Source organism: Heteronotia binoei, chromosome 6, assembly GCF_032191835.1.
Source record: "Heteronotia binoei isolate CCM8104 ecotype False Entrance Well chromosome 6, APGP_CSIRO_Hbin_v1, whole genome shotgun sequence".
In the NCBI taxonomy this organism is placed as follows: Eukaryota; Metazoa; Chordata; class Lepidosauria; order Squamata; family Gekkonidae; genus Heteronotia; species Heteronotia binoei.
In genome coordinates this window covers 77,743,392-77,758,327 of record NC_083228.1, presented here as the reverse complement: position 1 = coordinate 77,758,327, position 14,936 = coordinate 77,743,392, and the positions used below count along the sequence as shown (strand labels likewise).

The window sequence follows — 14,936 nt, the reverse complement described above, 5'->3', positions numbered from 1 at the left end:
ATGTTAGTGATGTTGGTTCCAGAAAGTGCCAGCATGCATATCATCTGGGAGAAGTTACCAGTATCAAAAAGTGGCATTTTCTTGTTTTAATATATTAGGTAAAATATAAATTGATCTTCAGTTGCACAATGTGAGCTGAAGAATTCACATAACTGGTGCAGAATTCTAGCAGGGACGCAAAGATGCACGATGGTTTCTGCTTTCAGGGTAGTGAAGTTCAGTGGTAACCATGAAAGGAAAGTGCTATGACAAAATTTGGGAAAAAACACTTAATTTTGAGGCACTTTTAGAGATCTGATCAGGCCAAACCTACTGCAAAGTTTTGGACACAACCTGGAACCTAGGATTCCCGTTGTATTAGGATATCAAATATCTGCCCAGACATCTCAGAGCTGTTGGATAAAGTCTGATGACTTTATCTTGGAGAATGGTGGGCATGAAGAAGGGAGCAGAACCCAGCTCATACTCTGCTACAAAGGAATCATAGCTGCAAGCACCCAGGAATATGTTCAATGGAATTACAGGTCCTCTGCTGCTGTGTGACCCTGGATGCACACATACATGAATAGGAGTATTTAAGGCCCTTACATGGGCACGGTGGCCTTCATAGCACAAACTTCATGCACATGCAGTCTTCCAGTTGGCTTGACTGAGGCAGCTTACCACACCACTGCAGACCTGATCTGCCACATACAAATGGCATTGCTGGCACTTGTTGGAATCTAATGATTTAGATTTCTCAATGACAAATGAGCCCTCCAATGGATTCCTGGAAAATATTCCACTAAATCCAGATCATTTTTGCATCTGGGCTTCTCTTTATTGGCCTATTACCTTTTTATCTCATCCTTCCTCCAAACAGAGGCTGCATTATGACTTTTGCCTTTGTGGGTCCCCCATAATGATTTCAGTATTGAAAATTATTTTTTATACAACTTTAAATACTTCAACATTTTATTTTTCCTGTTTTAGGCAAAATGTAATAGATTTTTGTGGACCCTAAAATTTCATTTTTTTCTGAAATGAGAGGAAATTTAAAACATTTTCTTCAACCATAAAAGTGCATTTTTTCTTCTGATTTTAAAAGAAATTAAAACATTTTCATGGGCCTCTATGAGTATTGTGGGCACTATGCACTGTGCCTAATGGATAAGTCAGCCCTACCTCCAAGGAGCTAAAGGTGGTATGCATGGTCTCCCCCTCATAACAGCCAGGTGAAGTGAGTCCAACTGAGACAGAGTAATAGGTCCATGGTCACCCACTGAGCTTTATGGCCAAGCACAGATTTGACCCTTGGTCCCTCTGGCCCTAGTTCAACATTCTGTCTACTATATCACACTGGATCTCTTTTCCAGGACTTTAGAGCAGCCATGCACTGGTACCATCTGTGAATGCCAGCTGACTATGATGTTCTCTCCTTCCGCATGTTTAGGTGCTTGTGTATCAGGCAGGATTCCTGGTTTGCATCATCATTGGAATACTCTTCATCATCCTCATGCCCCTGGTGGGCTTGTGCTTCTGCTGCTGTCGTTGCTGTGGGAACTGTGGGGGTCGCATGTACCAGAAGCAGAAAAAGCATACTGGCTGCCAGAGACGGGCATTCTTTGCATCTGTGCTGGTTGTTACTATTATTATTCTGTGAGTTTTATACCATGCAAAGTATCATAGAAGAGTGGTTGGTTTTATGGCCAGATTAAGCAAGGCCCTTGCATTTTCTTTGCAGCCCAATTTAAATTTGAATGTGAGCAGGCAAGAAACTTACTGAGCAGTACTGTGAATGCCCAGTGTCTCATTCAAATGGGTTCCTGTCCTGCACATGTTCTCTTTGGATGCCAGGGATCTGTAGCTCAACCACCTCAACCAATGTTGCTTATAGGCTGGTTGAGGACCAAGGCTGAGTGAGACATACTTAGCATGTACAACCCTACGCAGGTAAGTTGTCCTGCCTGCCTGGCAACATGTTTCAGTCAGGTCCCCTCTCTCTCTCTTTCTCTCTCCCTCTCCCTCTCCCTCTCCCTCTCCTGAAACTGAGGATGTGATGGGATGGTCATGACAAGGAGGCCCTAGGAAGTTGCCACTGTGTGTGAGCACATTCCTTTGTATGAGAGGCGGTCAAGTTGCCAAACAGATCAAGGCAACAGAGGCATATTCTGTGCTGTTGAAGGAAAGTGGGAGCTGCTAGTGGAGATGTCCAACAGTCTGGAAATACAGGCATCTTATTGTGGTCCAGGCAGCGGTTAATGTGTGGCAGGCTCAGTGCTGGCTTCTGTTTTCAATGGCAGGCACAACCTGGGATGATATAACCTTGAGACAGTAGTGCCCTTGAGCAAATGCAGAGTGCATTTTATTTTCTCTCTGAATAACACTGAAAAGTTACTCAGACATTAGGTACAGGGCTGAAGGGTTTCTAGATAAGAAGGCAGTAGTTCCAGAGAGACTTGCATCTCTGCCGCCACATCCCAAAACGAAGCACAGGATCCAAGGATGAACCACTGGTTGCTATATTCTTTCAGCAGGCACTCAGAGATGAAGAGCACACAAAGATGCCAAAGGGAGTTCTGTGAAGCCACTTGAACTCTTTGGAGAGTAGCGGACTGTCCTGGAAGCCTTTTGCTTTAGAGCACTGCCATTGGAACAAGTAACCACCTGTCCTTGCTTGTCTCCATTCCCACAAGTCACAAAAGATCTTGCAGAACTGAGTGAGCTAGGACATCTGTGAGATGCTAGCTTCTGCAGAATGCACATACAATTACCCCAGTCCCTCTCAAATAACTTGTACAATGCTACAGCATATAAATTAATGGAAAGCATTTTGGAGAAAGTCCAGAAAAGGGCAACTAGAATGATTAAAGCGCTGGAACACTTTCCCTTTGAAGAAAGGTTGAAACGCTTGGGACTCTTTAGCTTGGAGAAACGTCGACTGCGGGGTGACATGATAGAGGTTTACAAGATAATGCATGGTATGGAGAAAGTAGAGAAAGAAGTACTTTTCTCCCTTTCTCACAATACAAGAACTCGTGGACATTCGATGAAATTGCTGAGCAGACAGGTTAAAACGGATAAAAGGAAGTACTTCTTCACCCAAAGGGTGATTAACATATGGAATTCACTGCCACAGGAGGTGGTGGCGGCCACAAGCATAGCCAGCTTCAAGAGGGGTTTAGATAAAAATATGGAGCAGAGGTCCATCAGTGGCTATTAGCCACAGTGTGTGTGTATATATAAAAATTTTTTGCCACTGTGTGACACAGAGTGTTGGACTGGATGGGCCATTGGCCTGATCTAACATGGCTTCTCTTATGTTCTTATGGGCAATGGAAAATGGAAAATGGAAGGGCATCTTTGGGGCAGTAAGAGGAGACTTAAGTGCAAGAACCTGGCTTCATCTCTTCTACTTCTGAGTCGGTCCTTTCTGGGTTTTTTCTTCCATTATAGGGCTGGAGATATCTGTGCCTATGTCAGCAACAACCGCCTGTCCCAGAATGTAAATAAAAGTTTCAGTGCTTTCAATAGTACCATGGACAACTTGCACATCTTCTTGCACTCCATCCCCCAGGTATGTAGGAGATATATTGTACCTGCTTCCTTCCCCCAGGCAGGTGTCTTGTTTGTACATGGCCTTCTGCACCCTTTCCATATACTTCCAGTCTTGCTCTGCTTAGACCTAACTCCCATGTGTCATTGCCCAGAAAAGCACTTCTGCATCCTGGTGTTTTTTCTGCTTCCTACAATGAAGCAGCTTTGCATTGTCTGGCCCCATTATCTCACGATATCCTAATATCCTGTCACTGCAGTTTGAAGGTCAAATACTTAAGTGACTATGCTGAACTATCCAATTTTTCCAGTAGCAAGGGAAAGTATGGTTGCAGAAACACCAGGTGCTAGGTACCAAGAAAGGATTTCATGCCAAGTAGAGAGCCCTTGCCTTTTCTAGCACTAGGGCCTAGAGGAGAACATGTCAGATTAACTCTGGGTTCCTTACTGGAAAACATGCCTCATCCATAGTCCCAGACCTGTCCAGTTTTATGCTTTTGTTTCCTGCATTAGCAGTATTTTTTGCCATTTTAAAACAGAAATATAAGCAAATAATAATGTTAAATTAATACACTAGAAAGAACAAACATGCGCCAGTGTGGTGTACTTGTTAAGAGCAGTGAACTCAAATCTGGAGAACTGAGTTTGATTCCCCACTCCTTCACGTGCAGCCAGCTGGGTGACCTTGGGTCAGTCACAGTTCTCTCAGAGCTCTCAGCCCCACCCACCTCACAGGATATCTGTTGTGAGGAGAGGAAGGGAAGAAGATTATAGGCCTCTCTGAGACTCCAAGTGAAGCATAGGGTATAAATCCAACTCTTCCTTGTCTTATATGCTAGTTAAAAGAGTATTGAGTTAGCCTTTCCCAAATATATTGCTTCTGTTCCCTTTCCCCTTGAATGCATTTCTTACACTAAGTGCTTGGCCTGGTATAAGATACCATGCAAACTTCCTGGAGCTATTTCTATGGAACAAATTTAATTGTTTTCCAGGAAACATTTTTCAAAAAGTTCCACAGAAGCACCTGAACTCATAAGACTGTTTTGTGGCACCTGAAGGTACTTCTTTTTAAGCACTGTTTCCTTATCAACATCTGCAGGTATTATTGCAGTCCAATATTAAGCATGCATCCGGAGAAGCAAGTCCTAAGAATGATCAGAACTGACTTCCTAATACATGCACATAGGGTTGCAGCCTTCAGTTCATATTAGTAGCCTTTCCAGTCAGTCATTCTAAGGTCCATAGAGTCATTTTGAAATGAATCAGTGTAAGAATTATCACAGTGTCACAATTTTACAGGAACACATTTCATTGCCCTGCATTGGATTGCACATGGTGTCCTATATTCTTTACAACTTAGCTATGACTGGGGTGGTCAAACTTGCTTAATGTAAGAGCTACATAGAATAAATGTCATATGTTTGAGAGCCACAAGGCATGAACATCAGATGTTTGAGAACAGGGAGGGAGGGAGGAAATAGATGGGGGAGGGAGGAGGGAAGAGGAGGTGGAAAGAAAGTAACTTTAAATGCCTCCTCCAATCCAGCCAATGGGGCAGTGGGGGCTTTGAGAATCACAGGATATGTGTGAAAGAGCCACTTGTGACTCCTGAGCTGCTGTTTGACCACCCCCAGCTATGGCCATAATTATGCTAATTATTTTGATCCTGTTTGCTGTTACCAGCCTCGTGGGTGCGTGATTATATTTCACCACTTTCCTGGTCTTCCACAGGAGATTGATTTCATCATCAGCTCCAGCTCAGTGCCAATACAACAAACCAATGCCAGCTTGCTGGGTGAGTCCATACCACTGACTATCATTTGGGATCTGAGTTTTAATGTGAGCATCAGCTAAAATTGCATTTTTCCATTGGACTATATTATGTGAGTTAGGGAACTGGGTTGAAATGGATGCCTTGCAAATGGTGGTTCAGAACATTCAGAAGTATTCAGTAGTCTTGTCCCTAGCTGCTTGGCCAACTTTATTCATGGTCTCCAGTGGATAGACTATAGCATCAGCATCTGCCCCTTCTATGAGGTTGCTGCTGTCCCATTACTTCTATATCACAGGATATTGTTAAGGGTCCTGTCATCTCTTAAGGGGATCCAGTTAGATTTGATTTGTGACTAGACATCCACAATACCTGGCTCTGAAATTTGGCAGCTACACAGAAAAAGGAATAGTTTTTACTGATTATTTTCTGATTATATCCCTTTTCTGCAGACATTGGGAAAGGTTTGGGGGATAAGATTGTGAACCAGCTGCGTGGAAAGGCAGACTCAATGCTGAACACAGCTGAACAGCTTTTGAAAGGTATGGTCTTGCTGCCAAAGGGGAGTGTGCTTTGGAATGTTATTGGATGGGAAAGCAGGTATCTGTCTGTGCATTTGCAGTTCAAAGGTGGGGGGAGACAATGGCTCAGGGGCAAAAAAAAAGTTTACAGGCCAGCAATTTCCTTTTGGAGTTGGATTTCCAGGAGGCTCATTGTAAGCTGGAACTATATGCACTCCCCATCTCACTCTGAGAGGGACCAGGACATAAAACAAAGACGCACTTCTCCTTTTGGAGCCTGAGTAAAGGTTAGGTGGGCTGTCAGTCACCCATTTCTTCAGATCTCTTTTGTGCTGGTTCATAAGTCTGGATATCGCGTTGTGTTAGAAAGGAATAATCAACTGGATGGACAGTGAAGATTACAAAGTACCTCCCCAGTCTTTCGTTCTGATCTGATCTGTTTGTATCTTCCAAGGAGGAAAGGCAGCATATTGGTTTGCTCCTGTCATTTTATTTGCACAACTCCTCTGTGAGTTAGAATCACACTAGGATCTGGGAGGCCCAGGTTCAATCAGCTACCTCAATCAAGCTACCTCAATCAGCTACCTCAATCAGCTACCTCAATTAAGGCTGCAGAGCCTTGTAAGCAAAAATTCTGCTTTGTGAGCTACTGGCATTAAAGCTGTGAGCTACTGGTGTTAAAGTTGTGAGCTACTGCATAAATTAGTGTGCTCTGGGGTCATCCTTACTGAGCTAAGACAAAAATCTGTGAGCTAACTCACGCTAACTCAGCTTAGAGGGAACACGGCTATCAGTCTAACCACTACACCAACTGGTTGCTTTGTCTCTTGCAGTGATTGATATTGTAGAACAGGAACTCCAAAATGTCAACAAGTCAATCAGTCACTTGCAGAAGCTGCAGGAGGAACTAGCTGCTAACCTGACCACCCTAAGTAACGATATCAATAAGACTTTATCCAACTGTGGTGAACATTGTCAGGATGTTTCAGTACAAGGACTGGCTGTCGTGGCCAATTTCAGCACGGTAAAAAAGGGCTGGGGAGGGACAAAGCTATTTGGTTGGGGGTGGCAAATTATTAGAAAAGATAGGAATAGAGATAATTTGGAGGATTCATAGAGTGAGCCTTCTAGAACCTATGAAGCTGAAGGCTGAAGCCAAGGTATATTAGGGTTTAGGCCAACAGAAGGCTAGTTAAGATGCTGGAAGGGCTGTGGTTCAGTAATGGAGCACATAATGTGCATGCAGAAAGTCTGTGCTTCAGTCCCTGGCATCTTCATTTAAAAGCTCTCAGGTGTTGGGAAAAATGTTTCTCTTTTTGAGATTTTAGAGAGCCACTGCCAGAAGAAATACTGAGCTAAATGTTCCAGTGGTCTAATTTGGCATAAGGCAGAATTATCTGCTCATGTTTGAAGGATACCCACCTGATACAAATCCCTGGTTTTTGCCAATACATAAATATACATACTATTCTATGTGTCCTAGTATATCTATATCACACAGTATAAACTGTGTGATATAGATTCCCTCCCCCCTCCCCCCACACACACTTTCCTCCAGAAGCACAGAATGTATCAAATGCTCCTTGGCTTGATTTAACCTAAGGCTCCCCAAGGGCCTCCTCCCATATTTAGAGTTGTTCTCTGGCTTGTGTGAAGTAAAAGAAGAAAGTTACTTTGGGCAGGTACTGAATACTTTCACCTTGCTGGGCTGGGTAGTAGTAGTAGTAATAGTATTTATGTAGACATCCACTTTATCTCTGGGATTGGAGAGAAGGCCTTCTAACAACGTAGTCCTATGGTGAGTTACTCTAGCCAAAGTCCATTGAAATCAGTGGGCTGAAACCAGAGCAACTGCATAGGATTATACTGTAAGTCTCAGGACTTGAATCCCAGTACTGATTTTTCATGTTAGAAATAAATGTATACTTCTCATCAGGAATATGAATTATAGTGCAACCTTAGATATGCATAGATGTACATATTCTGAAGCTTTGCACAAGTAAACACCCAGATTTGTATGCTTTTATAATGACAACTGGGAACATCAAAATTCTGTTGTGCATTTATGCACTGCGTAACATTTGGTCTCTTTTAATGATCTCTTTGCTGTTCTTCACCTGCACCCACAGGTTCCTGATGTCCGACACCCACTTAAACTGATAGCTGATGTGATATACTTGAACCCCAATGCCACACTTGTAGAGGTAACAACTCTTGTTTTCTTTCTCTGCTTGCTCCTGCCACTCTCCAAATAGACCATCTAGAACAAGGATCCATTTCATGTGGCAAAGGGCCTAGGATGATCCACTTGGGAGGGATTGTACAGCAGAAAAAACGTTGTGGGTACCATGTGGCTTAGGCTGGGTATAAGCACATTGATCAACCTTAGGCCATAAAGAATCCACTGGCCTCTTAACCCTAATAAAGGCTCTTGTGCCCTCCAGAGGTAGTTCGGTTGCTTGCTTTTTGGGAATTTTTTGTTGTTGATGGTGGTGTTTTCTTAGTATCATGTTATAGCACATGTAACTCTGAGGTCTGTGCCTTGTGTTTTTTTCTGTCTCTCTGTATCCTTGCAGGCAAACAATACACTGAATAAGATACCAGAAAAGGTTTCTGAGCAAGCAAAGAATGTAGCATCTGGTAAGTGGCTCAGCACATGCATTCTGGTCCATATTTCAATTATAGCTTGAAATACTGTTTCATGGGAAACGGGAGATGGTTGCTTTTGCAACACCACCCCAGATAAGCTAAGGATCTAGGTGATTAGTTCAAATAATTATTTTTCAGCTTAATTGTTTGATACAGTTAAAGAACAGTCTGGCCTTTGTATCAGAACTGTTTATAAATCTGCTTCTACATACAGATCATGCCTTCTGATTCCTTATATGTATATACATTTATGCTTCATGCAACATGGAGTTTCCTATACTTAAGCATTCCTACTTTCTTTTATATATGTATGGGGCAAAATAGACAATTTGTCACATGTGAACATAAAAAACAGCCTTACAGTAATTCAAGCAAACTGTTCATTCAACCCAACGATGTCTTCTGTGACTGGCAGAATCTCTGCAAGCCCAGCCTGAGGTTCTTCATTGAAGAAGCCAGGGATAAAATCTGAGATCTCACACACACAAAGGATGTTTCCTAATTTAGGGGGAGGTATTTGTGAGTTTTCTGCATTGTGCAAGAGGTTGAACTAGATGACCCTGGAGGTCCCTTCCAGCTCTATGATTCTAGGAAGCTAGGGGCCCTCCCAAATCTACGAAGAAAATCAGGACAAGAAATTTACAGAAGATTAATGTATTTCCTTTGTGTAAGAAATTTTTGTGTGTAAAGCAGCATTCCAGGCTGCATCATACATGGCATTTCTCTTGTTTATAGGGGGAAAATTTGAAGACAATTGTGCAGTGATCTAATACACAAGATATGGAAAGCCCAAAAGGCTTGTCGAAATGAAACATTAGCTCATCAGGGCATGCCCCCCCCCCAAATGGGACAAATAGTATCACACCTTGGCCTGTTTCAGGTTTGGAAAATGGTGTATAGGGGGAAGGTTTAAGCCATTGTGAGTCCAGTCTGATTTGGGCCTGCATACACCTGGGAAAGTATAGAACTTCAGAACATCCTCTCCACCTAATCCAGGGATATCCTCAGTTAAAAATTGGGCTCCAGTTTGCTTTGAGCCCCTTATGGACCAGGCCTAATCATGAGCATGCCCAACAGCCTTTCCTAACTTCCCACACTTGTTCCCCTTTTGCTTGACAGCTTAGCAGGTCTGACAGTACTGCAGCTACCGCTGGCACTTCTAGCAGCTCCTTATAGGGACTGCTCAGCATTGTATTGGAGCTATGTACTGCCGGTCTTGGCAGTGCCAGTCTTCTTGCCATCAAGGCAAACGTAGGAACTGCTGACTGCCCAAAAGTTGGGGTCAGGATCATGGCCAGGAAAAGGTCTGACTCTCTCTCTCCCCTGGCAGCCCAAAATGTAGCATATGGGGGGAACTGGAGGCAGGCATCAGGGAAGGATACCCTTATCTTGCATGCTCCAATCTCTCTTCCGTGGGTTCTAACCTAGTGGTTGTCATTAACATGGTTTAAGCCAGTTACAAGGACAGTTTTACTGAATGTTGATACTGCCGTCTGCTTGGGTTTTTTTACATGCTGTATATGAGAATTCGCTATGGCCATCACTTTGCTCTTTAATTTCCAGTTCAAGCATGCTTGACAAATATTTCCCATTTCCATGATAATGTCATTTGTGAATATTCTGTTACTAAGAAGCAAGCCAAAATGGGTAGAAGGGGTACTTATCTAAGTTGGGGGGTATAACATCCACACTGAGTTCCTCAGAATGGCCTCATGCATTTAATTATTTGTCATCTATTTTTGCTAAAACCATTGCTAGATCCCCACCCCCAAGTAAAGCACAGCAAACATTGGTTTGGATTCTAACATTAATAGTGGACACTTCTGTAACATGTAATATATGAGAAGAGGGCTGCAACAAAGATGGAGCAAAAGAACACAAAATAGTGGTGCGGTGGGTGGGTGGAAGATAGCAAGGGTGAGGGGGGCACTTGCCCAGAGCTGCTTTCTAGAGCCTGTTGTATTTTTCTCCACAATGGGCCTTATTCCTAATAACTGAATAAAACAATTGTTAGTCCCACTGCAAAGTGGCTTTCTTATTCTTTTTGCTCTTCTTGTTTTTTTGCTACTTCTGTAAGATACCCACTCTTGCTTGTCTTTCTGCAAAATTAGTCATCATGGCCTAGTGCTTATTTTTTGGCTAGACATCCCCATCTTTCCCAGGAAAGATTCGGATTTCTGGACCATGGCTTAGGCTTTTGAGATTGTGGTCTTCTCTCGGGAGATGGTTTGCACCTTACAGTGGTGGGAAAAAGGGTGTTTGGTAACAGCCTTGCTAACCTAATAAGGAGGGCTTTAAACTAAATTGTATGGGGGAGCAAGACAATAATTCAAAGCCTCATATGATGCCAAAAACTAGGGATAAGAACATTAAAGATTTGCAGAGAGTGGCACATACACTAGGTAATGTTAACTTGCAGGTTTGTATGGAAACTAAACCCTCAGGATGCATAAAACGTGGATTCCGATGTCTCTACACTAATACACAGAGTATGGGAAACAAACAGGAGGAACTGGAAGTCCTAATACAGGAAAGAGACTATGACATAATAGGCCTTATTGAAACTTGATGGGATGACACTCACAACTGGAATATTAGGATTCAGGGATACAACTTATTTAAAAGGGGCAGACAAATGAGAAAGGGTGGAGGTGTAGCAGTATATGTGAAGGAGGTATATATTTGTGAGGAAATATGTGAATCTGAGCATGGCAGCTCAGTTGGGAGTCTCTGGGTAGAAATAAAAGGAGTAAGAAATGTGATATTATTGTGGGGTTCTGCTATAGACCACCAAGCCAGGCAGAGGATTTGGATGAAATACTCCTACAACAGATTGCAAAGTTCTCCAAGAGAAGGGATAGAGTAATCATGGGAGATTTCAATTACCCAGACATCTGTTGGAAGTCCTACTCTGCTAAAAATGAAAAGTTAAACAGATTCCTGACTTGTCTTGCTGACAACTTCCTTTTCCAGAAAGTGAAGAAGGAAAAGGGGGATCTGCTATCTTGGATTTGATTCTCACCAACAAGGAAGAATTGATTGAAGAAGTGGAAATAGTGGGCACCCTGGGCAATAGTGACCATGTGATTTTGGAATTTACTGTCTTAGAGAAGAGAAAAGCTATATGTAGTCAGATTTATAGGTTGGACTTCAGAAAGGCAAACTTTGATAAACTTAGAACTTTGCTGGGTAAAATCCCATGGTCAGAAATACGTAGGAAGAAGGGGGTTCAGGAGGGGTGGGAATTTCTTAAAAGCGAAATACTGAAAGTGCAATCACAGATGATTCCTATGAGAAGAAAAAATGGAAAAAGCCTAAAGAAGTTGAGTTGGCTCCATAAACGGCTCTCTAAAGACTTGAGAAATAAAAAAAACTCCATTAGGAAGTGGAAAGGAAAACGAAAGGTCCCCTATGCAAGCACCAATTGTCCCCTGTGCAAGCACCAGTCGACTCTGGGGTGACATTGCTTTCACAACATTTTCACGGCAGACTTTTTACGGGGTGGTTTGCCATTGCCTTCCCCAGTTATCTACACTTTCCTCCCAGCAAGCTGGGTATTCATTTTACCAACCTCGAAAGGATGGAAAGCTGAGTCAACCTCGAGCCAGCTACCTGAAAACCCAGCTTCCACCAGGGATTGAACTCAGGTCGTGAGCAGAGCTTAGAACTGCAGTACTGCAGCTTTAACACTCTGCACCATGGGGCTCTTAAGAAGTGGAAGGAGGGCCTTATAACCAAGGATGAATATAAACAAATCACCAGTGCTTATAAAGAAAAAGTTAGGACAGCTAAAGCTCAGTATGAGCTTAGGCTAGCCAAAGATGCTAAAAACAACAAAAAAGGGGGTTCTTTTCATGTTCAGGGCAAGAAAAAGAGCAAGGACATGGTAGGCCCATTGCGAGGGCAAGAAAGTGAAAATGTAACAGGTAATGAAGAGAGGGCGGAACTGCTCAATTCCTACTTTTCCTCAGTCTTCTCTTCTGAGAGAAACAGTGCTCAACATGGCAAAAACAGAACATATAAGGAGGATATGAAGTTCTAACCAAGGATCATCATAGGGGTAGTACATAAACACCTAGTTTCTTTAAATGAAACTAAGTCCTCAGGGCCAGATGAATTGCATCCAAGGGTTCTAAAAGAGCTTGCAGAGGTAATTTCTGAGCCTCTGGCCATTATTTTTGAGAATTCTTGGAGAACAGGAGAGGTGCTGGAAGATTGGAGGTGGGTGAATGTTGTCCCCATCTTCAAGAAGGGGAAAAAAGAGGAGGATCTGGGAAACTATGTACTCATCAGCTTGATGTCGATACCTGAAAAAGGTTTAGAACAATTCATCAAACAGTCGGTCGTGGAACATTTAGAAAGGATGTCTGTGATTACTAAGAGCCAGCATAGGTTTCTCAAGAACAAGTCATATCAGATTACCCTGATCTCTTTTTTTAAGAAAGTGACTACCTTGCTGGATCAGGGAAATGCTGTAGACATCATTTATCTTGATTTCAGTAAGGCTTTTGATAAAGTTCCACATACTATCCTTGTTGACAAGTTGGTAAAATGTGGTTTGGATCCTGTTACCGTTAGGTTGATCTGTAACTGGTTGACAGATCGCACCCAAAGAGTGCTTGTGAATGGTTCCTCATCCTCTTGGAGAGGAGTGACAAGTGGAGTGCCTCATGGATCTGTCCTGGGACCTGTTTTGTTCAACATCTTTATAAATTATTTGGATGAAGGAATAGAGGGAATGCTTATTAAATTTTTCGATGATACTAAATTGGGAGGGGTTGCAAATACAGTAGAAGACAGAAACAGGATACAGGATAACCTCGACAGGCTGGAAAACTGGGCTAAAATCAATAAAATGAATTTTGACAGGAATAAATGTAAAGTTCTGCATTTAGGTAGGAAAAATCCAATGCATAGTTACACAGTGGGGAGACTTGTCTTAGCAGCAGTATGTGCGAAAAGGATCTAGGGGTCTTAGTGGATCATATGCTGAACATGAATCAACAGTGTGATGTGGTGGCTAAAACGCCAAATGTAATTTTGGGCTGTATCAACAAAAGTATAGTGTCCAGATCACGTGATATGATGGTATCGCTTTACTCTGCTCTGGTAAGACCTCACCTGGAGTATTGTGTTCAGTTTTGGGCACCACATTTTAAGAAGGATATAGACAAGCTGGAATGGGTCCAGAGGAGTGCGACAAAGATGGTGAGGGGTCTGGAGACCAAGTCTTATGAGGAAAGGTTGAAGGAGCTGCCGCTGAGGATGTTTAGCCTGGAGAGGAGGAGGCTAAAAGGTGATATGATCACCATCTTCAAGTACTTGAAGGGCTGTCATATAGAGGTTGGTGTGGAATTGTTTTCTGTGGCCCCAGAAGGTAGGACCAGAACCAGTGAGTTGAAATTAAATCAAAAGCATTTCCGGCTCAACATTAGGAAGAACTTCCTGACAGTTATGCGGTTCCTCAGTGGAACAGGCTTCCTCGGGAGTTGGTGAGCTCTTCTTCCTTGGAGGTTTTTAAACGAGGCTATCTGACAGCAATGAAGATCCTGTGAATTTAAGGGGAGGTGTTTGTGAGTTTCCTGCATTATTCAGGGGGTTGGACTAGATGACCCTGGAGGTCCCTTCCAACTCTATGATTCCTGAGCTACACCCTTCCTGAATTGCTTGTCTATTCTTGACCCATTTGACTGCAAGTTTTAAGGAAGAACAGCAGTGTAGCAGTACTAGATTGGGCATTGTCTTATCTCTGTACACTGTTTTAATTTATGCTTCTTGGGTAACAATAGGACCCAAATGCTTGTTTGACAGTTTTCCACGCTATCAAGCACATGCCTTATGTGCATCTAGAGTAAATAGATGGCAGTTCCCCTGACCAGTCCCTCTTGACTGTAGCTCACAACATGTAGAAATTAATCCATTTCTGTTCTGCTCCTTGCAGAAGGACAGGCTCATCTGGACAACATTCAGGAGAAGATTGGGACATTCCGCAGCAGCCTCCCCATACTGGACACACTGAGGAATGCCTCTGAGTTTCTGAGTGACATCACCAAGGAGGCTGATACTTATGAGCCATACATCAAAACCTATGATGGCTATAGGTAGGCATTGTTCATTATATTGTAGAAGAGCCCTGGAGCTAGGATGGGCAGAAAGAGTTCATGTCACTTGGTATTACATGATGTTTTATATTTTCTGTCTTTTATGTGCCAAAAAACACAAACATTTACCAACCCTGCAGTGGAAAGGTTTGCCTTCCCAACAATATACACAGATAAACAAAACAACAACAGCTAATGATCCTAAGCTGCCACCTCAACCATTTAATTTTTTAAAATTTAATTTAATTTGCTATTTATACCCAGCCCTATCCCGCAAATGGGCTCAGGGTGTCTTACAACATTACAATAACAATAAATGAGGCATATCAAAATTAAGATATCTCATAAATATAATACATA

The 14,936-nt window shown here is 42.6% G+C and overlaps 1 protein-coding gene across 1 annotated transcript in view; it reads left to right on the top strand.

Annotated features, from left to right (window-relative positions):
• The window catches only part of LOC132573890 (prominin-1-A-like), a 41,011-nt gene that overhangs the window by 16,405 nt on the left and 9,670 nt on the right, over positions 1–14,936 (top strand). Inside the window, exons 4-11 of the mRNA XM_060241825.1 lie at positions 1,433–1,638; positions 3,436–3,556; positions 5,266–5,329; positions 5,758–5,847; positions 6,660–6,850; positions 7,956–8,030; positions 8,403–8,466; positions 14,417–14,576. Coding sequence (XP_060097808.1) covers positions 1,433–1,638; positions 3,436–3,556; positions 5,266–5,329; positions 5,758–5,847; positions 6,660–6,850; positions 7,956–8,030; positions 8,403–8,466; positions 14,417–14,576 — 971 coding nt within the window. The remainder of the gene's footprint in view (positions 1–1,432; positions 1,639–3,435; positions 3,557–5,265; positions 5,330–5,757; positions 5,848–6,659; positions 6,851–7,955; positions 8,031–8,402; positions 8,467–14,416; positions 14,577–14,936) is intronic.